This window comes from Pseudophryne corroboree, chromosome 5 (genome assembly GCF_028390025.1).
Source record: "Pseudophryne corroboree isolate aPseCor3 chromosome 5, aPseCor3.hap2, whole genome shotgun sequence".
NCBI lineage: Eukaryota > Metazoa > Chordata > Amphibia > Anura > Myobatrachidae > Pseudophryne > Pseudophryne corroboree.
Window position 1 is genome coordinate 8,349,598 of NC_086448.1, and position 21,794 is coordinate 8,371,391.

At 45.7% G+C, this 21,794-nt stretch overlaps 1 protein-coding gene across 2 annotated transcripts in view; it reads right to left on the minus strand.

The window, feature by feature from the left end:
* Positions 1-21,794, minus strand: part of LOC134927080 (cytochrome P450 2B4-like) — a 535,854-nt gene that overhangs the window by 54,520 nt on the left and 459,540 nt on the right. For both annotated transcript variants that reach the window (XM_063921078.1, XM_063921080.1), the window contains one exon: positions 21,276-21,463. In XM_063921078.1, the coding sequence (XP_063777148.1) occupies positions 21,276-21,463 (188 nt within the window). The remainder of the gene's footprint in view (positions 1-21,275; positions 21,464-21,794) is intronic.

Here is a 21,794-nt window from a genome sequence, read left to right on the forward strand (position 1 = left end):
AGAGAAAAGCCCATAGGCTTCTATGGGGTATCATTAGCAAAAGCTGGCAAACCCCGCCACGGCGCTGACCTACCGGCCGGGGGTTAGTACATTAAGAAAATGAGGTAAACAGGAGTTTACTACATTTTCTGTTTAGTACATCCCGACCACAGGCTGAGACAGAGGTCAGGAACACCCCAGGGTCAGGGCAGGCAGCACAAGATTCAGTCAAGGGGGGAAATTTACTAAGAATTGCATTTGTCATGATGATGGTCTGACCAATAAAGACCTTGGAATTTAGACTGGTGAGTGCTCCCATTTATACTTATTTTACATTGGAGTGGAATAAATCTTTTTGATTTTCCCTCATTGGATGACTCCACAGCAGCTCGGTGCCACCTTTACACCCATTCCATCCACTGCAGTGTGAGTGCCCTCTACAGTACATATGCCGTCCTCCAGCACTCCTAACTGGAAAGGGTTCAACAGAGGGTGAGCGAGGATCCCTCAGCCTGGGCACAATGGAAGATCCCTTTCCAAAATTCTGTTTAACATAATTGAATGTATATCATAAAAATATACTGGTCTGGCATACATGGTTACAGCATATAGAGTCTACGTGCATGATTTTCATCTGAATTGGTAATGGACCAAAAATATCAGAGGGCAGGGCCGGCTCCGGGAACGTTCCAATAGTGGCCGAACAGGGCGCCACACTTAATGGGTGCTCGCGCCGCCATATTGGAGCCTGCCCTGGAGTCAAGTCCCTGCACTGCCTCCCACAAGCGTCCATGTAAGCAGCGCCGGCCTGTGAGCCAATCAGAGCTCGCGGACTGGCAGCTAAGGTTCCTGATTGGCTGCCAGACTGCAAGCTTTGATTGGCTCGCACACCGGCGACTAATTGGAGCACCGCTTCCGGAGACTGAGGGGAAGGAGAGGAGCACGCTGTGCTCTCCTCCCCACCCAAGAGAACAGTCAGCAGCAGCACCACCACCACCACGGTGAGCAGCACTTTGGGGGGGGGGGGGGTGCACTGTGTGGGAACATGTGTATCTGGGACAGTGGGGGCATATCTGGCACTGTAGGGACATGTGTATCTGGGACTGTGGGGGCATATCTGGCACTATGGGGACATGTGTATCTGGCACTGTGGGCATATCTGGCACTCTGGGGACATGTGCATCTGGCACTGGGGGCATATCTGGTACTATGGGGGCATGTGTATCTGGGACTGTGGGGACATATCTGGCACTGTAGGGACATTTGTATATGGCACTGGGGGCATATCTGGCACTCTGGGGACATATGTATCTGGCACTGGGGGCATATTAAGTGTATCTGGCACTGCTGGGTGGCATATCATGTGTAGCTGGCACTGCTGCGGGGCATATCATGTATAGCTGGCACTGCTGCGGGGCATATCATGTGTATCTGGCACTGCCGGGGGGCATATGTGTAGCTGGCAATGCTGCGGGGCATATCAGGTGTAGCTGGCACTGCTGGGGGGCATATCATGTGTATATGGCACTGCTGGGGTCATGTCAGGTGTAGCTGGCACTGCTGGCGGGAATACCATGTGTATCTGGCTCTGCTGCGGGGCATATCATGTGTACCTGGCACTGCTAGGGGGACACATAATGTGTACCTGGCACTGCTAGGGGGCACATCATGTGTACCTGGCACTGCTGGGGGGCACATCATGTGTACCTGGCACTGCTGGGGGGCACATCATGTGTACCTGGCACTGCTGGGGGGCACATCAGGTGTAGCTGGCACTGCTGGGGGGCATATCAGGTGTAGCTGGCACTGCTGGGGGGCATATCAGGTGTAGCTGGCACTGCTGGAGGGCATATCGGGTGTAGCTGGCACTGCTGGAGGGCATATCATGTGTACCTGGTACTGCTGGGGGGCATATCATATCTATCTGGCATGCTGGGGGGCTTATCATGTCTATCTGGCATGCTGAGGGGCATATCATGTGTAGCTGGCACTGCTGAAGGACAAATTGTTTTGCTGGCACTGCTGGGGGGCATATTTATGTGTATCTGGAACTGCTGGGGGGGCATATCATGTGTAGCTGGCACTGCTGAAGGACAAATTGTTTTGCTGGCACTGCTGGGGGGGCATATCATGTGTATCTGGCACTGCTGGGGGGCATATCATGTGTATCTGGCACTGCTGGGGGGCATATCATGTGTATCTGGCACTGCTGGGGGGGCATATCATGTGTATCTGGCACTGCTGGGGGGCATATCATGTGTAGTTGGTACTGCTATGGGGCATATCATGTCTATCTGGCAATGCTGGGGGGCATGTCATGTCTATCTGGCACTGCACTACTGGAGTCATTATGTGTATCTGGCACTATACTGGAGACATTGTGTGTAAGGAACACTACAGTGGCTGTTATGTGTAAGGCTACTAATTGTGTGTGTAGAGGGGGTGTGAAAATATATTTATTTTTAGTTTGATAATATGAAGTTGCGAGGCCATGCCCACTTTTCCAGGAGTGCGCATAGTGGGGGGGGGGGCACTTTGATATTTTCTCACTCAGGGTGCTTGTTTAAATGTTAGTGAGAGAGATGTAGGCATCTATGTACCTGCTGTGGCAAATAGGGTACTTTGCCATGTTCTGATGCTAGGTAGGTAGGTTAAAGAATATTTGCCCTTATTTATCATTGAGTGATAAATTGCACCAGCCAAATAGCTCCTAACTTCCATGTCACAGACGGTGTTTGAAAAATGACAGGAGCTGGTTGGCTGGTGCAATTTATCACTCAGGGCGGGATGCACTAAAGAGAAAATGCTATAAAACCCCCATTTTCAGGGGTTTTATTACATTTTCGTATGTACAAACACCCGACCACTGTGTTTTTGCCGCACAGGGTATCGCCATATTTGGATGGCGATATCCTATAGAAACCTATCAGCTTCTTATCGCCTGCCGCCGCAACCCACCACCTCCGCTGCCCCCTGCTGCAGACACCAACCCCCCCTCCCCCCTGGCATACCTTCCTACAGGAAGCCTGGACCCGGAAGGTAATCTCATCTTCCTGCTAGCAACATAGCCGGAGGTCCTTCCGGCTGCAGAGGGAAGGAGGAGGCGCCGCGGACAGCCTGGTGCCTGCTTCCCGGCAGGGGAGCAGGTGAAGAGACAGGGGAGGTGATGTAGACCCCCCCCCCCCCGCACACCACCTCACAGGTATTGCTGGGGGCCACCATCATTTATATGCGATCAACATCGCTGCGATAGGCGGTGAGGGTGGTGATGTATGTTGATACATTTCACTGTGAGGGTGGGATGTATCACTAATTGATAAATGTATTTATTATTTATTTATTTATTAACAGTTTCTTATATAGCGCTTTACAATTAGAACAACAGTAATAGAACAAAACTGGGTAAAAACAGACAGACAGAGGTAGGAAGGCCCTGCTCGCAAGCTTACAATCTATAGGGAAAAAGGCATAGATACACAAGGATAGATGCTACCTATTGCATAATGGTCCACCAGATTGCTAGGTTCTTAATGGGTTGTATGATGATACCCCACAAAGTTATCCAAGTGTCAGGAGGGTGTGAGACTAAAGAAAGACAAGATATGTGATGTTATGAATACTCTACAGAGGATGTAATTAGATAGGGAAGCACTGAAGGTTATGTGGGTGGGTCTGGAATTTGATAGGCTTGTCTGAAGAGGTGAGTTTTCAGGGAACATTTAAAGGTTTGGAGACTAGAGGCGAGTCTTACTGTGCGTGGGAGGGCATTCCACAGAGTGGGTGAAGCCCGGATAAAGTCCTGTAATTGAGTGTGAACAAGTAATGCGTGTGGATGAGAGACGTAGATCTTGTGCAGAGCGGAGAGGTCGGGTAGGGAGATATTTTGAGATGAGTGAAGAGATGTATGTTGGTGCAGTTTGGTTAATAGCCTTGTATGTGAGTAAAAGTATTTTATATTTAATACGGTAGAATACTGGTAACCAATGGAGGGACTGACAGAGCGGATCTGCAGATGATGAACGTCTAGCGAGGAAGATTAGCCTCGCAGCTGCAGTCAGAATGGATTGTAGTGGGGAGAGCATATGTTTGGGAAGACTGGTCAGGAGACTATTACAATAATCAATGCGGGAGATAATGAGAGCATGGATTAGAGTTTTTGCTGTGTCTTGTGTAAGATAAGGGCGTATTTTGGATATGTTTCTTAGATGTATGTAACATGATCTTGAGACAGATTGAATGTGGGTAACAAAGGACAGTTCAGAGTCAAGAATGACACCTAGGCACGAGCTTGTGGGGTAGGGATGATTGTAGAGTTCTCAACAGTGATAGAGATATCAGGTTGGAAACTACTATTGGCCGGTGGAAATATAATTAATTCTGTTTTGGAAATATTAAGTTTGAGGTGACGAGATGTCATCCAAGATGAAATGGCAGAAAGGCATTCAGTGACACGGCCCAATACAGATGGTGACAAATCAGGGGAGGATAGGAAGATTTGAGTATCATCCGCATACAGATGGTACTGAAATCCGAAAGAGTTGATTAGTTTGCCAAGAGATGTGGTATAGATAGAGAAAAGCAGAGGACCTAGGACTGAGCCTTGCGGTACTCCAACTGAGAGAGGTAGCGAAGGAGAGGTGGAATCAGAGAAACGAACACTGAAGGAGCGATTAGATAGGTAGGATGAGAACCAAGAAAGGGCTGTGTCCTGAATACCTAGGGATTGTAGTGTTTGTATGAGAAGAGAGTGGTCAACAGTGTCAAAAGCAGCAGAGATATCAAGGAGAATAAGTAGAGAGTAATGTCCTTTAGATTTAGCAGTGACCAAATCATTCACTACCTTAGTCAGTGCTGTCTCTGCGGAGTGTTGGGCACGAAATCCTGACTGAAGTGGGTCCAGTAGGCTGTGTGAGTTAAGAAAGTGTGTGAGGCGAGTGTAGGCAAGTCTCTCCAGTAGCTTGGAGGGGCATGGGAGCTGAGAGATGGGACGGCAGTTAGAGAGAGAGTTCGGGTCAGAGTTTTGTTTTTTCAGAATGGAAGTAATCACTGCATGCTTGTATAGAGAAGGAAATATACCAGTAGACAGGGAGAGATTACAGATTTTCGTTAAGGTTGGGATGAGCACAGTAGACAGAGCTTTACTAATTTGTGAGGGTATAGAGTCAAGGGGAGAGGTATTAGAGTAGGCAGATGAAAAGAGTGCAGATACTTCATCTTCATTTGTAGGATCAAAGGAAGAGAAGGTGTTAGAGGGTTCAGGCAGGGAATTGAGCAGGTAACTTGCTGTGGAAGAGCATACCATTTCATTTCGGATCTTGTCAATCTTGTCCTTGAAATAGGAAGCAAGATCTTGCGCACTGACAGTGGCTGGTGGGTTAGGTGAGGGAGGGACAAGAAGTGATTTAAATGTATTAAAAAGTCGCTTGGGGTTAGAGGCTTGAGCAGAGATGAGATATTGAAAATATGTTTGTTTGGCAGTGTCCAGAGCATTACGATAAGAGTGGTAGGTGGTCTTATATGTGAGAAAGTCACTTGAACTACGAGATTTACGCCACTGGCGTTCAACTTTACGTGAGAGTTTTTGTAAGTGTCTAGTGTATTTAGAGTGCCACGGTTGACATCTAAGTCTACGTGGAGTGTGATGGGTAGCTTGAGCCACTTCATCAAGTGCTGTTACTAGAGTTTGGTTAAGGTGTGACACAGCAGTCTCTGGAGAGGTGAATGTAGAAATTGGTGAGAGCAGTGGTTGCAGAGAGGTAGATAGTTGTTGAAAATTAATAGCGTTAATATTTCTGCGGGTAAGAGGTGTCCTTGTAGACTTTAGGGACATGGAGTTTGAAGTAATGGAGGAGAGCATGCATGTGATAAGGTTGTGATCTGAGAGGGAAAGGAGTGTTAGTGAGTTCAGAAACAGAACATAGTCTGGTGAATACAAGATCAAGGCAGTGGCCCTCCTGATGAGTAGGGGAGTCAGTCCATTGGGAGAGGCCAAGAGAGGAGGTTAGAGAGAGTAGTTTAGAGGCATGGGGAGATTGTGGACTGTCAATAGAGAGATTGAAATCACCCATAATGATGGTGGAGATGTCAGAGGATCGAAAGTGAGGGAGCCAAGCAGAAAAATCTTCCAGAAACTTAAATAATAATAAATAAGGGCAATTGTTCCTTGCTACAGCAAAGGAAATACACACAGCTGCTATACATGGGTGTGGCTAATTAGTGTGAAGGTGTAAAGGGTTGTGGGAACTAGTGGGTGGGGCTTTCTAATGCCAGTTTGGGACCGGATGACAGAGACGGCCGGTTTGGGCTTATCTAGTGGTCAGGGAAACCGTGTTTGCTGAACAAATGTGATAGGTCCTATGCCAACCCAAGAGAGCAAGGTCTTCACTCATTATCAGGGACCTTATGAGGTGATAGAGGCAGTTGGCCCTATGAATTATAAGGTCTGACATTCTGGAAGGAGGAAGGGAGAGCAGATATACTGTATCATGAAAAATGTACTGAAACCATGGCATGATAAATATTCAGGCTTGATGCTTACACTATTGGAAAAGTCCTCGATTACCATAGAGCCTTCTCATGTCCCCAGAGGAAGAAAAAAAAAAACAGGTAGAGAAGATGTTACAATGGAACAAGGACATGTTCTCCTCCAGACCAGGGCACACGGACTTAAATGAACATAATATTGTCACGCCTTCCATGGTACTAGTGAAGCAAAAGCCCTACCGGATCCCTAAATCTAGATAGAGTGCAGTTAGAAAAGAAGCGAAGAGCGTGGTCCAACTGGTGGTAATTAAATAGTCTACCAGTGAGTGGTGTAGCCCGATTGTACAACTCTGTTTGTAGCTTATGGTTCTGATGGCTACGCGATGCCACGGGTGGATGAACTGGTGGAAAGTTTGGCTAGCAACAAATATTTTACCACCTGGTTTGGCTCCTTTGACAGACTTGCTCAAAAAATGCTGTCCCGATTGACTGGATTGGACCAGTCTTGCTGGTATAATATAATAATAATTAATAAATAAATATTTATTCTAAACATGCAAAATAGGCAGACACTGTCCGCCTATTTCTGTGACCTCACAAGTTGGTGAGAAATTGGCTCGTTTTATGAAAATATTGGCTGGTTGGCTGATGTGAAGAAAAAGTTGGTTAGGTGTGTGGGGCAGCATTTTAGTTGCACAGACAATTTGGACGGTTGGTCAGTTGGATGGCTGGAGGAAAGTTGTTCTGGTGTATGACCCATATTAGTCAGCCACCAGTGGAAGCAGTTCTTGCCAGTGATGATAAGTAGAAGAAGGTCATTGTCATGCCAAGGCATATGACCAGAAAATCCACCTCTTTCATCTTTAATCATTTTGTCCCAATTCCTGCAAACATTTGTAAAGGCATATGTACCATCTGTGTTGCCAAAGTAAGTAGAGGTAGGAACATTAACTATCTAGGCACATCTTCCCTGTTACGTTATTTGCAGCAAGTTCACCAGTGGTATTTATAAAAGTCTGAATAATCCTGTAATAAAAAAATAACAAGCAGTCCAACATCAGCTACCAGCAGCATGGATAGATCCCAACACATGTCATCTCCACGCCAATGTCATCAACCTCCTCAGTAATGATTGCAGGTACAGTAGTTCTCCCTCATCCAGTTTGCAAAGTATAATTGACTCCTCTCTTATCCATGATTCCACAAGAGAATCATTCCATACTAGGTCTGCTGCTGCTGCTGACTCTTCATCCCGGAAGGGGACCAAGAAGACTAGTAGTTTCAAACAACAATTGACTGTAAATCAAACATTTGCAATAAGTATGCCAGCTGCCTATCACAAACCCTCAGGTATATTAGAGGATGCAGCCCATACCAGTATTGATAAGACGCAGAACAGAGGTAAGGAGTCTAATGTGCCGGTGGTGTTCACCAGGGAGCAACGCAAGGAGGGTTGGGCTTCACTATGCCCGACACGTAGGTCGCAGTCCTCTGTCTAATACACTGGAGATTATATAGTATTTACTTTGGGCTGTTGAACACAGAGACGACTGACACAGACAGGGATGGAGCTGGATGGGTTGGTCTAGAACAATTATGGAATCAGGAACTGACATTAGGATGGCAGGAACCCTGGAAAGGAGCTCAGGGAAGGCAGGTATGGAGCAGAAATGGAGCACAAAGAAGGCAAAGAACTAGAACAGAGAACAGGGAGGCAGAATGCTGGAAGACATAAGGCTAACACTGGAGCTAGTTCTTAGACCCTATACTCTGGCACTGTTCAGTGCTCAGAGACTCATTTTGTAGGGAGGAAATTCAAAATTCATACCAAACGTGACATCACATTTGGTGCACCTGTCCCTTTAAATCAGGAAACAAGCAGCACTCGCATCCGTGTGGGAGCCACTGCATACAGGGAAGCAGATGCCAGGATAGAGGTACAGTACCGGGAGCAGAGATACCAGCAGTGGATGCAGGGGGCTCCCTGACCACTGCCAGCCAGGACCCCCAGTGCTGCTGGACCCAGTAAGTGCATATGGTTTCCGGCATGCTGTGTGACACCACCATCCTGTTGCACAGCAGAACACTGAAGCCATGATGGATCAGAAGTCACAGATTAGAGTGAAATCAGGAATTATTATTAGAGATGAGCGGGTTCGGTTTCTTTGAATCCGAACCCGCACGAACTTCACTTTTTTTTCCACGGGTCCGAGCGACTCGGATCTTCCCGCCTTGCTCGGTTAACCCGAGCGCGCCCGAACGTCATCATGACGCTGTCGGATTCTCGCGAGGCTCGGATTCTATCGCGAGACTCGGATTCTATATAAGGAGCCGCGCGTCGCCGCCATTTTCACTCGTGCATTGAGATTGATAGGGAGAGGACGTGTCTGGCGTCCTCTCCATTAGAATAGAGATAGATAGATTAGATAGAGAGAGATTGTGCAGAGTCGCAGACAGAGTTAGTTTACCACAGTCAGTGACCAGTGCAGTTGCTAGTTAACTTTTATTTAATATAATATATCCGTTCACTTCTCTCTGCTATATCCGTTCTCTGCCTGAAAAAAAAAACGATACACAGCACAGTCAGTCACACAGTGTGACTCAGTCTGTGTGCACTCAGCTCAGCCCAGTGTGCTGCACAGTCATCAATGTATAAATTAAAAGCTTATAATTAATTGTGGGGGAGACTGGGGAGCACTGCAGGTTGTTAGCAGGAGCCAGGAGTACAATTATATTAATTAACAGTGCACACTTTTGCTGCAGGAGTGGTGACCAGTGCCTGACCACCAGTATAGTATTGTTGTATACTACTAATATCTCTTTAAATATCAACCAGTCTATATTAGCAGCAGACACAGTACAGTGCGGTAGTTCACGGCTGTGGCTACCTCTGTGTCGGCACACGGCAGGCAGTCCGTCCGACCAGAATTGTATTATTTATTATTATATACCTACCACCTAACCGTGGTTTTTTTTTCATTCTTTATACCGTCATAGTGTCATCCTAATTGTTACGAGTATACTACTATCTCTTTATCAACCAGTGTACTGTGCGGTAGTTCACGGCTGTGGCTACCTCTGTGTCGGCACACGGCAGGCAGTCCGTCCGACCAGAATTGTATTATTTATTATTATATACCTACCACCTAACCGTGGTTTTTTTTTCATTCTTTATACCGTCATAGTGTCATCCTAATTGTTACGAGTATACTACTATCTCTTTATCAACCAGTGTACAGTGCGGTAGTTCACGGCTGTGGCTACCTCTGTGTCGGCACACGGCAGGCAGTCCGTCCGACCAGAATTGTATTATTTATTATTATATACCTACCACCTAACCGTGGTTTTTTTTTCATTCTTTATACCGTCATAGTGTCATCCTAATTGTTACGAGTATACTACTATCTCTTTATCAACCAGTGTACAGTGCGGTAGTTCACGGCTGTGGCTACCTCTGTGTCGGCACACGGCAGGCAGTCCGTCCGACCAGAATTGTATTATTTATTATTATATACCTACCACCTAACCGTGGTTTTTTTTTCATTCTTTATACCGTCATAGTGTCATCCTAATTGTTACGAGTATACTACTATCTCTTTATCAACCAGTGTACAGTGCGGTAGTTCACGGCTGTGGCTACCTCTGTGTCGGCACACGGCAGGCAGTCCGTCCGACCAGAATTGTATTATTTATTATTATATACCTACCACCTAACCGTGGTTTTTTTTTCATTCTTTATACCGTCATAGTGTCATCCTAATTGTTACGAGTATACTACTATCTCTTTATCAACCAGTGTACAGTGCGGTAGTTCACGGCTGTGGCTACCTCTGTGTCGGCACACGGCAGGCAGTCCGTCCGACCAGAATTGTATTATTTATTATTATATACCTACCACCTAACCGTGGTTTTTTTTTCATTCTTTATACCGTCATAGTGTCATCCTAATTGTTACGAGTATACTACTATCTCTTTATCAACCAGTGTACAGTGCGGTAGTTCACGGCTGTGGCTACCTCTGTGTCGGCAGTCGGCAGGCAGTCCGTCCATCCATAATTGTATTATTATTATAATATATACCACCTAACCGTGGTTTTTTTTTCATTCTTTATACCGTCGTCATAGTGTCATACTAGTTGTTACGAGTATACTACTATCTCTTTATCAACCAGTGTACAGTGCGGTAGTTCACGGCTGTGGCTACCTCTGTGTCGGCAGTCGGCAGGCAGTCCGTCCATCCATAATTGTATTATTATTATAATATATACCACCTAACCGTGGTTTTTTTATACCACCTAACCGTGGCAGTCCGTCCATAATTGTATACTAGTATCCAATCCATCCATCTCCATTGTTTACCTGAGGTGCCTTTTAGTTCTGCCTATAAAATATGGAGAACAAAAAAGTTGAGGTTCCAAAATTAGGGAAAGATCAAGATCCACTTCCACCTCGTGCTGAAGCTGCTGCCACTAGTCATGGCCGAGACGATGAAATGCCAGCAACGTCGTCTGCCAAGGCCGATGCCCAATGTCATAGTACAGAGCATGTCAAATCCAAAACACCAAATATCAGAAAAAAAAGGACTCCAAAACCTAAAATAAAATTGTCGGAGGAGAAGCGTAAACTTGCCAATATGCCATTTACCACACGGAGTGGCAAGGAACGGCTGAGGCCCTGGCCTATGTTCATGGCTAGTGGTTCAGCTTCACATGAGGATGGAAGCACTCAGCCTCTCGCTAGAAAACTGAAAAGACTCAAGCTGGCAAAAGCACCGCAAAGAACTGTGCGTTCTTTGAAATCCCAAATCCACAAGGAGAGTCCAATTGTGTCGTTTGCGATGCCTGACCTTCCCAACACTGGACGTGAAGAGCATGCGCCTTCCACTATTTGCATGCCCCCTGCAAGTGCTGGAAGGAGCACCCGCAGTCCAGTTCCTGATAGTCAGATTGAAGATGTCAGTGTTGAAGTACACCAGGATGAGGAGGATATGGGTGTTGCTGGCGCTGGGGAGGAAATTGACCAGGAGGATTCTGATGGTGAGGTGGTTTGTTTAAGTCAGGCACCCGGGGAGACACCTGTTGTCCGTGGGAGGAATATGGCCGTTGACATGCCAGGTGAAAATACCAAAAAAATCAGCTCTTCGGTGTGGAGGTATTTCACCAGAAATGCGGACAACAGGTGTCAAGCCGTGTGTTCCCTTTGTCAAGCTGTAATAAGTAGGGGTAAGGACGTTAACCACCTCGGAACATCCTCCCTTATACGTCACCTGCAGCGCATTCATAATAAGTCAGTGACAAGTTCAAAAACTTTGGGTGACAGCGGAAGCAGTCCACTGACCAGTAAATCCCTTCCTCTTGTAACCAAGCTCACGCAAACCACCCCACCAACTCCCTCAGTGTCAATTTCCTCCTTCCCCAGGAATGCCAATAGTCCTGCAGGCCATGTCACTGGCAAGTCTGACGAGTCCTCTCCTGCCTGGGATTCCTCCGATGCATCCTTGCGTGTAACGCCTACTGCTGCTGGCGCTGCTGTTGTTGCCGCTGGGAGTCGATGGTCATCCCAGAGGGGAAGTCGTAAGCCCACTTGTACTACTTCCAGTAAGCAATTGACTGTTCAACAGTCCTTTGCGAGGAAGATGAAATATCACAGCAGTCATCCTACTGCAAAGCGGATAACTGAGTCCTTGACAACTATGTTGGTGTTAGACGTGCGTCCGGTATCCGCCGTTAGTTCACAGGGAACTAGACAATTTATTGAGGCAGTGTGCCCCCGTTACCAAATACCATCTAGGTTCCACTTCTCTAGGCAGGCGATACCGAGAATGTACACGGACGTCAGAAAAAGACTCACCAGTGTCCTAAAAAATGCAGTTGTACCCAATGTCCACTTAACCACGGACATGTGGACAAGTGGAGCAGGGCAGGGTCAGGACTATATGACTGTGACAGCCCACTGGGTAGATGTATGGACTCCCGCCGCAAGAACAGCAGCGGCGGCACCAGTAGCAGCATCTCGCAAACGCCAACTCTTTCCTAGGCAGGCTACGCTTTGTATCACCGCTTTCCAGAATACGCACACAGCTGAAAACCTCTTACGGCAACTGAGGAAGATCATCGCGGAATGGCTTACCCCAATTGGACTCTCCTGTGGATTTGTGGCATCGGACAACGCCAGCAATATTGTGTGTGCATTAAATATGGGCAAATTCCAGCACGTCCCATGTTTTGCACATACCTTGAATTTGGTGGTGCAGAATTTTTTAAAAAACGACAGGGGCGTGCAAGAGATGCTGTCGGTGGCCAGAAAAATTGCGGGACACTTTCGGCGTACAGGCACCACGTACAGAAGACTGGAGCACCACCAAAAACTACTGAACCTGCCCTGCCATCATCTGAAGCAAGAAGTGGTAACGAGGTGGAATTCAACCCTCTATATGCTTCAGAGGTTGGAGGAGCAGCAAAAGGCCATTCAAGCCTATACAATTGAGCACGATATAGGAGATGGAATGCACCTGTCTCAAGTGCAGTGGAGAATGATTTCAACGTTGTGCAAGGTTCTGATGCCCTTTGAACTTGCCACACGTGAAGTCAGTTCAGACACTGCCAGCCTGAGTCAGGTCATTCCCCTCATCAGGCTTTTGCAGAAGAAGCTGGAGGCATTGAAGAAGGAGCTAACACGGAGCGATTCCGCTAGGCATGTGGGACTTGTGGATGCAGCCCTTAATTCGCTTAACAAGGATTCACGGGTGGTCAATCTGTTGAAATCAGAGCACTACATTTTGGCCACCGTGCTCGATCCTAGATTTAAAGCCTACCTTGGATCTCTCTTTCCGGCAGACACAGGTCTGCTGGGGTTGAAAGACCTGCTGGTGACAAAATTGTCAAGTCAAGCGGAACGCGACCTGTCAACATCTCCTCCTTCACATTCTCCCGCAACTGGGGGTGCGAGGAAAAGGCTCAGAATTCCGAGCCCACCCGCTGGCGGTGATGCAGGGCAGTCTGGAGCGACTGCTGATGCTGACATCTGGTCCGGACTGAAGGACCTGACAACGATTACGGACATGTCGTCTACTGTCACTGCATATGATTCTCTCAACATTGATAGAATGGTGGAGGATTATATGAGTGACCGCATCCAAGTAGGCACGTCACACAGTCCGTACTTATACTGGCAGGAAAAAGAGGCAATTTGGAGGCCCTTGCACAAACTGGCTTTATTCTACCTAAGTTGCCCTCCCACAAGTGTGTACTCCGAAAGAGTGTTTAGTGCCGCCGCTCACCTTGTCAGCAATCGGCGTACGAGGTTACATCCAGAAAATGTGGAGAAGATGATGTTCATTAAAATGAATTATAATCAATTCCTCCGCGGAGACATTGACCAGCAGCAATTGCCTCCACAAAGTACACAGGGAGCTGAGATGGTGGATTCCAGTGGGGACGAATTGATAATCTGTGAGGAGGGGGATGTACACGGTGATATATCGGAGGGTGAAGATGAGGTGGACATCTTGCCTCTGTAGAGCCAGTTTGTGCAAGGAGAGATTAATTGCTTCTTTTTTGGGGGGGGTCCAAACCAACCCGTCATATCAGTCACAGTCGTGTGGCAGACCCTGTCACTGAAATGATGGGTTGGTTAAAGTGTGCATGTCCTGTTTTGTTTATACAACATAAGGGTGGGTGGGAGGGCCCAAGGATAATTCCATCTTGCACCTCTTTTTTCTTTTCTTTTTCTTTGCATCATGTGCTGATTGGGGAGGGTTTTTTGGAAGGGACATCCTGCGTGACACTGCAGTGCCACTCCTAGATGGGCCCGGTGTTTGTGTCGGCCACTAGGGTCGCTAATCTTACTCACACAGCTACCTCATTGCGCCTCTTTTTTTCTTTGCGTCATGTGCTGTTTGGGGAGGGTTTTTTGGAAGGGACATCCTGCGTGACACTGCAGTGCCACTCCTAGATGTGCCCGGTGTTTGTGTCGGCCACTAGGGTCGCTAATCTTACTCACACAGTCAGCTACCTCATTGCGCCTCTTTTTTTCTTTGCGTCATGTGCTGTTTGGGGAGGGTTTTTTGGAAGGGCCATCCTGCGTGACACTGCAGTGCCACTCCTAGATGGGCCCGGTGTTTGTGTCGGCCACTAGGGTCGCTTATCTTACTCACACAGCGACCTCGGTGCAAATTTTAGGACTAAAAATAATATTGTGAGGTGTGATGTGTTCAGAATAGGCTGAAAATGAGTGTAAATTATGTTTTTTGAGGTTAATAATACTTTGGGATCAAAATTACCCCCAAATTCTATGATTTAAGCTGTTTTTTAGGGTTTTTTTAAAAAAACACCCGAATCCAAAACACACCCGAATCCGACAAAAAAAATTCGGTGAGGTTTTGCCAAAACGCGGTCGAACCCAAAACACGGCCGCGGAACCGAACCCAAAACCAAAACACAAAACCCGAAAAATTTCCGGCGCTCATCTCTAATTATTATACAAGAATGGTGTAGTGTCAGGGAATGCAGGTCAATTTGGTAAGAAAAAAGAATTCTTGAAAAGACAGATGAACTGAGTTTTGGGTACAAGGTAAATGGTATCAAGCCACACAGATTTCCACAGACACTGCAAAAGATAGAAAGTCCAAAACATGAATAACAGCAAGGATGCAGATGATCTGAGTCTTGAGTAAAAAAGAAATGGTATCAGACATAACACATTGTATCAGGCATTGCAGGTTTTCACAGACACATGTAACCTTATGTTAGGGACGTGCAGACAAATGGTGAGCTGGAAATCCAAGGTACAGGAACATGAGATTAGATTGGTAGGACAGACTGTGAGCTTGAATGTAGAAGAATACTTTCCAGGAAAAACAGTCCATGACCAGCAAGGTGTATGGTGAGGGGTAGGACTGCGTAGCAGTGGGGCAGGTGATTAAACAGGGAAAACAGATTAACTCCTATATGTGGGGAGAAAGAAAATGTCCAACCAAATTAGCAGCACATAGGTACTGCAGGCCAGACAAACAATAAGGATAAAGTCCTAACAAAAAGCAGCTAGAGAAGCTGAAGGATAGCTTAGGTTGCTGAGTTTAATCACGGACTGGTGGCCGCAGAATGATTGACATGAAGTGGGCATTTCTGGGTGTCAACTGACGGTTTTCAGGTAGTGTTCGGAAAAACGCAGGCATGCCAGGAAAAACGCAGGCGTGGTTGGGCGAACGCAGGGCGTGTTTGTGACGTCAAAACGAACTACACAGTCTGAAGTGATCGCAAGCACTGAGTAGGTTCAAAACTACTCAGAAACTGCACACAAAAAAAACATTGTAGTCGCTCTGCGATCCTTTCGTTCGCACTTCTGCTAAGCTAAAATACACTCCCAGTGGGAGTCGGCCTAGCATTTGCACGACTGCTAAAACCTGCTAGCAAGCGATCAACTCGGAATGACCACCCATATACAGTCCTGTACTGCATACTGTACACATAGATGGTGACCAATGGTCAGACGGAGAGTAAAAAAAATAAAAATAGTTCATACAGACGCAAATGAACATGTTAAAACATTTATGTATGCAGACGCAACTAATGTGTGAAAGGAATAATGTAGCTCATTGACTTTAAAGTATGTACAGTGCACTAAATAAGCGTCTGAGTCCCCTAACGGCATAAACGAACACCAACGGAATGGAATCGCTGCTTGCATTATTTTTACACATGAACTTATGTATCTTCCATCCAGCGATGTGGGCTAGCAGTGAAGGCTCCTGCCTCCCACGCTGAGAGTTCTAGGTTTGATTCCCAAAGTGCCAATCTATATTTTTTCCCTGACATTAACTTTATTAAAAAAGAAATTCTGTGTAATCCATAGTAATACATACAATGGAAAGGTGCACACAGGTTTCGCATAAATCAGGGTGCATCTTCATGAGTGTCTGATTCCACCATCTAAAATACACAGCGGCAATGAGCACCCGTAGACATACCAATAAATAGAAATTAGTGTATTCTGACGCAACTGTTTGTGCAACGCAGTACTGAAGATCGTTGGCATTAGAGAATCTGTGTTGTACTTTATGAGAAGGGATCACTGCTACTGTACCATTTGCACATCTCTCAAAGTGGCTGCAGTTCTCTATCTGATTTTAATAAACAGTACAGTATTGTGTTGTACATTTATTGCAACCTGACAATAGGAAGTGGGATTGGGGTAGGGGGAGGTGGTGGCTTAATACCGTGTTCTGCAATATGATTGTCCAAGTCACTTAACGACATAAAGAGAAGGGTGGGGGGGGAGGTGGGGATTAACCAGTGGAGTTCAGAGACGCTGTCGAAAATATTAATTGTCTGTCGAGACCCAAAAAAAGAAACCAATAAATCAATAAATAAAAATAATGTGTACAAAGTAATGGTCCATTGACGTTCGGTTTATGTGAGCTATTAAATTCAATTCAATTAAAATGGGCTTAAAGCTTAATATTTCCGGTTTTGAGGGTCAAATCAGCTCAGGATTAAGTTGGTATGGAAGGGGAGATGATTAGCTACCAGAAGATACCAACCTCAAGTTTCTGTGACCCCCACAAGGCTCATGGCAAGTGTCGGAACCCATGGTGGTTATGAATTAATGGGCCCATTAAAGTCTATGGGAAAATGGGTACACTTTGCATCCTGATATCTCTGGTTATGGGTGTCCCAGAGATTCGGGACTAGTACCATACAAAAGAGAAGACTCTTGGCTTTCGGAGCAGACCAACCACTAGTTTATATGACACCGCTACGGGAAATGGCAAGCAACCGTGTGTTGGGTCCCCTACAGTTGTCCGCACAGCTTGCACGGGATGCAGGGTTTCTGTCTTGATAGAAAATACTGTACAGAGATTCTAAGCACGGTGATTTAGCATCCAGGAACTTAGGGAGGAGCTTTTATCTCTCTCCATTATACTTAGAAAGATAACACTTGCTGCTGTAGCCGTTACAGCAGAGTACGTTACAAGCTGTTCGTGCTATTTAGTACTCAAATAGAAAATACTGTACAGAGATACTAGGGACGGTGATTTGGCATCCAGGAACTTAGTTAAGAGCTTTTAGCTCTCCCCATTATACTTACTACTACGGGCTCTGGACGCTCACATACACATGATGCCTAACATCAATAGACCATACTGTACTTGTAGCACGTTTGTTTACATCTGTATATGCTGTACTATTTGCGTCTGTACTGTATATACTGTTATATACTGTATGACATTCTGTAGCATAATGTAGCGTAATGAGACGCACCAGTAAAATAGTTCTACTCTGTAGTTCAGTATTGTATTTTAATGGAGACAACACGCATGTGCATTGGTGATTTTAAAAAGCGACATCTGGTGAATGATTGCAGGTATTACACTCAAAGGTAACGCCAAACACACTGTGTGCCTCCCTACGACTAGGCGTGCCTCCTTCCGCCCAGGCACGCTGCGTATGCTTGATCGCGAATAACGCCTCAGCAAGCCAAGATAATAGAGGACCCATCTGTATATGGGTAACTGAGGATCTCTGTGCTGACAGAGAATGACATATAACCATCTGGAATGAGCATTCTGCTGCAGCAGTAGTACTGGCACAGGTGGCATAAGAGGGAACTTGCTCCCAGGAAAGTTATGGGATAACTGCATACAAGAAACCAGGGAATCCACAGGATGCTTTTATGGACTTGTCCCAAGGAGTAAAATGCAGCTGGATAAATCAGCAGATATGGGAGGTTGCAGACTGAAGCATACTGGAGTTGATTGAAGTTGTAGCACCACAGGTGAGAAGCACTTTTACCAAGAGATATTCCCACCAGAGAAGAAACAAGAAATAACTTGGAACAGAAGGTTTCAATAGTCTGTCCTGGGAGCGGATAGGCTGCAGTGATCATGTGAAATTATACTGGAGCCAAATAGGTGCAGTAGTGATCACATGATGAGTCAAGATGGCTGCACTCATGCTGTGCTTTGCCTAGTTGCACTGTCAAACTGGAAAGAGAGGCAATGGTAGATGCTAGAATCAAGTGGGCTAAAGGAACTCTGACATCAAGGGGAGTAGCCACCACATGAGGGGGAGGAGCTAGGTCAGCGGGATAGTTATTCTATATCCACACCACCAATACTCCCTTTAGTAACCAGGTGGCGAGCATAGCGACCCACCGTATCCAAAGCACGGCGAGCAAAGCGAGCCCGCAAGGGTACATTTTGGGTACCCTGTTCGGCCATAGCTCATCCCCCTGGTGACGTGGCTCCTCCCCGGGTGACATCAGAGGTCCCTTCTCCAACTTGATTTCAGAGCTAACTGAGAAGCAATGCAGGGAATAGCATGCACAGAGTGAACCAGGAAACACGGCATGCAGAGAGAACCATATGATGGAGGTAAGTTAACATGACAGACACATCTTAAAAAATGCAAATAGCTCCTTGGCAGCAAGTTGTCAGCGCAAGTGGCACATGACACGATGATGTCTCCTGCTTAGGCTTCTCCATCAAATGCTGCTGGCAGGAAAAAAATGACCTTTTCCAACAGACCCACTGGTGATGAGTCAACTCCGCACACCAAGAGTTAAACAACAACATTATAACATCTGGTTATGCTAATACAAATTGCCCACATATATTGACACCTCTTCCATGACTCATTCTGATACAGTAAGCATTATTAGAATGGTGGACGATTAATGAAAATGCACAAATTAGCTTCTCACGGTCCCTTAGAATACTTGGCGGAAAAGAGACAACTTGGAGCCCCTTGTACATACTCACTTTAGTGTACTTAAGCTACGCACCCTGTTAATATAATCAATCAATGAATGGCATGGTTTACCTGACTTCCACACTATGGTCCTCATTTAGTAAGAAACGCAAAGCTGCATTTACGCAGATAGATTTGTATTGCGCATGCATCTCAGTGTGAGCACAACCCGTCATGATGCAATCGTACTGTGATTGACAGAGGAGGGCATGGGGGGGCTATGTGGTGTTAGGGGGGAGTGGTCTGAACAATGCAGGAATGTCCGGACTGTTTTAGGGGTGACCGCATGACATCACATGCGGTCGCTGCGGAGGAAAACATGGCGCCGGTGCGCCTGCATATGCAGCTGTGCTGCGTTTGCAGGGGGGCTACTGATAAGCCCGATGGTCTCGATGCCTACATTGTATTCACATTTTTAAATGTGGTCGCAGGGCTGGGGGGAGCTTCTCAGGCTGGGTGGACTTGCCCTGTGATGGGCGGCCTCCAGCGTGAAATTTTTTCAGTAGCAGATTTTGCGATTTTGCAGATTCTGTTACTGAAGCTGAATGAGGGCCTACGTCTGCCATGTATTATGTGTTCTTGGAGGGCATGTTCAGCACAGCTGGGAACCTTGTGAGCAAATCGATGAAGGAGGCTACTTCCAAAAAATGCAGAAACACTCCTACAGATGAAGGAGGCTACTTCCATAAAAATTAACTACAAATGCTATGGAAGACCTGTGCCTCCAATTACAACAACAAAGTATAGAGACTTCTGCAACCATGGATTCCTATGGGTATGAGTTTATATTGTGTGGTGATGATATTGGCACTGATGAGAGTGAGGAATCAGATGAGGAGAATGACATTTATTAAGTGCAGCAATGATTAATAACACTGTTAGCTGCCGAAAGCACATTGGTAGTTTGTTTTGTGGGGGCATGAACAAACCAAGCACTTCAACCAGAAAAGTGGCAGTCCCTGTCAATGAAGTGCTTTGTTTGTTAAACTGTGCATGTCCTTTTTAATATACAACATAACACTGTGTGGGAGGACCCAAGGACAATTATATCATGTACCGCTTTTCATTGTACTTTACTGGCCTGTACTTTACTGGGGTAATGTTAACGGTCTTCCAGTTTGCAAGGCACATATCTCTTTTTAGTTATGAATGTTTGTATAATCAATCAATCAATCAATCAATCAATCAATCAATGCTGTAACTAGCTTCCACTATATATATAATTCCATTTATTTATACTGGCCTTGGGCCTCTATCCTAGATCTTGAGTAATTAAAACATTATTTCTATGGGGTCATATAGTTTGTTTAAACTGCCATCCTGTATGCCAATGTTGTACCTCATGTTTCATAGGTGTTCTACAGATGTGTCCACATACATCTTTCCTCAATACGCCATGCAGCAGGAGATGTCTGGTGTGAGTGAGCTGATAGGTCCCATACAACTCCGAATAAGATGCTCTAGCAGACTCTAATTACTAAAATGATATGTGGCATGCCTATATTCTGCGTGCGACTGCACCTGTATTTGCAGTAGCAACGTTTTTTGTATGCAGATACAGCTGCAATCACACACAGAATATACTGTAGGCATGCCACATATCATTATATGTACTAATCACATCATTTTGTGAATAAGATGCATTTTGATGGAAAAAAGTTGCATGAATAGACGCTCGGCGCTACCAAGTCACACCATGGCATGACTAGAAGGTCTGTCTAACATGCAGGGAGGCTACAGGTAAGTGGACACGTGTATAATAGTTCTATGTATGTAGCGATAGTAATGTTGCTTAGTTTAGCCAGTCAGTTCGCTGCAGCCTTCGGACAGTATTAGAGAAAACAATATTGTGAGCTGTGAGGTTTCCAAATTGACTACAAATGACTATAAATGGAAGTTATTGATGTTAATCATATTATAGGTCCCACTTACATGATTTTAGCTGTTTTAGCAATTTTAAAGAAATCTAAAACTGAAACACTTGAAGGTGGTTTTGCAAAAACCAAAACCAATCCAAAATCAAAACCTGAAGGTCCGCGCATATCTCTAATAGTAAGTCCATACCTTAGGGAGAGTGTATCCTCGGATCTTAATGTCCTCAGTCACCGTGTGGTAATGAGCTGTAGGTGCCAGATTTAAGAGCCTCTGTATCTCATGCACCACCGCGTTAGTGTACGGCATCTGTGCCCGGTCCATGAACCCAGGTGGGCGCAGTGACTGGGTCACATCATCAATCTCCTGCTGGACTTTCCCTGGAATATGGAGGAAATACACATGTTGTAATAGTAATAAAACAATGTAATAAGCTTAAATAAAAAAATCTCAATGTAAATGTTTCTCATTGAATATATTCACTTTCACTAGTTTATGCAATCTCTACTTCTACTAGCTGTCCCCATAATCAGTCTTCCCCTCCATTTACCATCCCCAAAACACAGAAACCCCACCAGCCAGTGTCGCTAATACTCATAGATCCAAGTCCCCTGGATTCACTTTCCCACTGCAAATTCTATCCTCTTGCACACACTCTCCAATACACACCCTACCCGCTTTACTCACTCTCTCCAATACACACCCTACCCC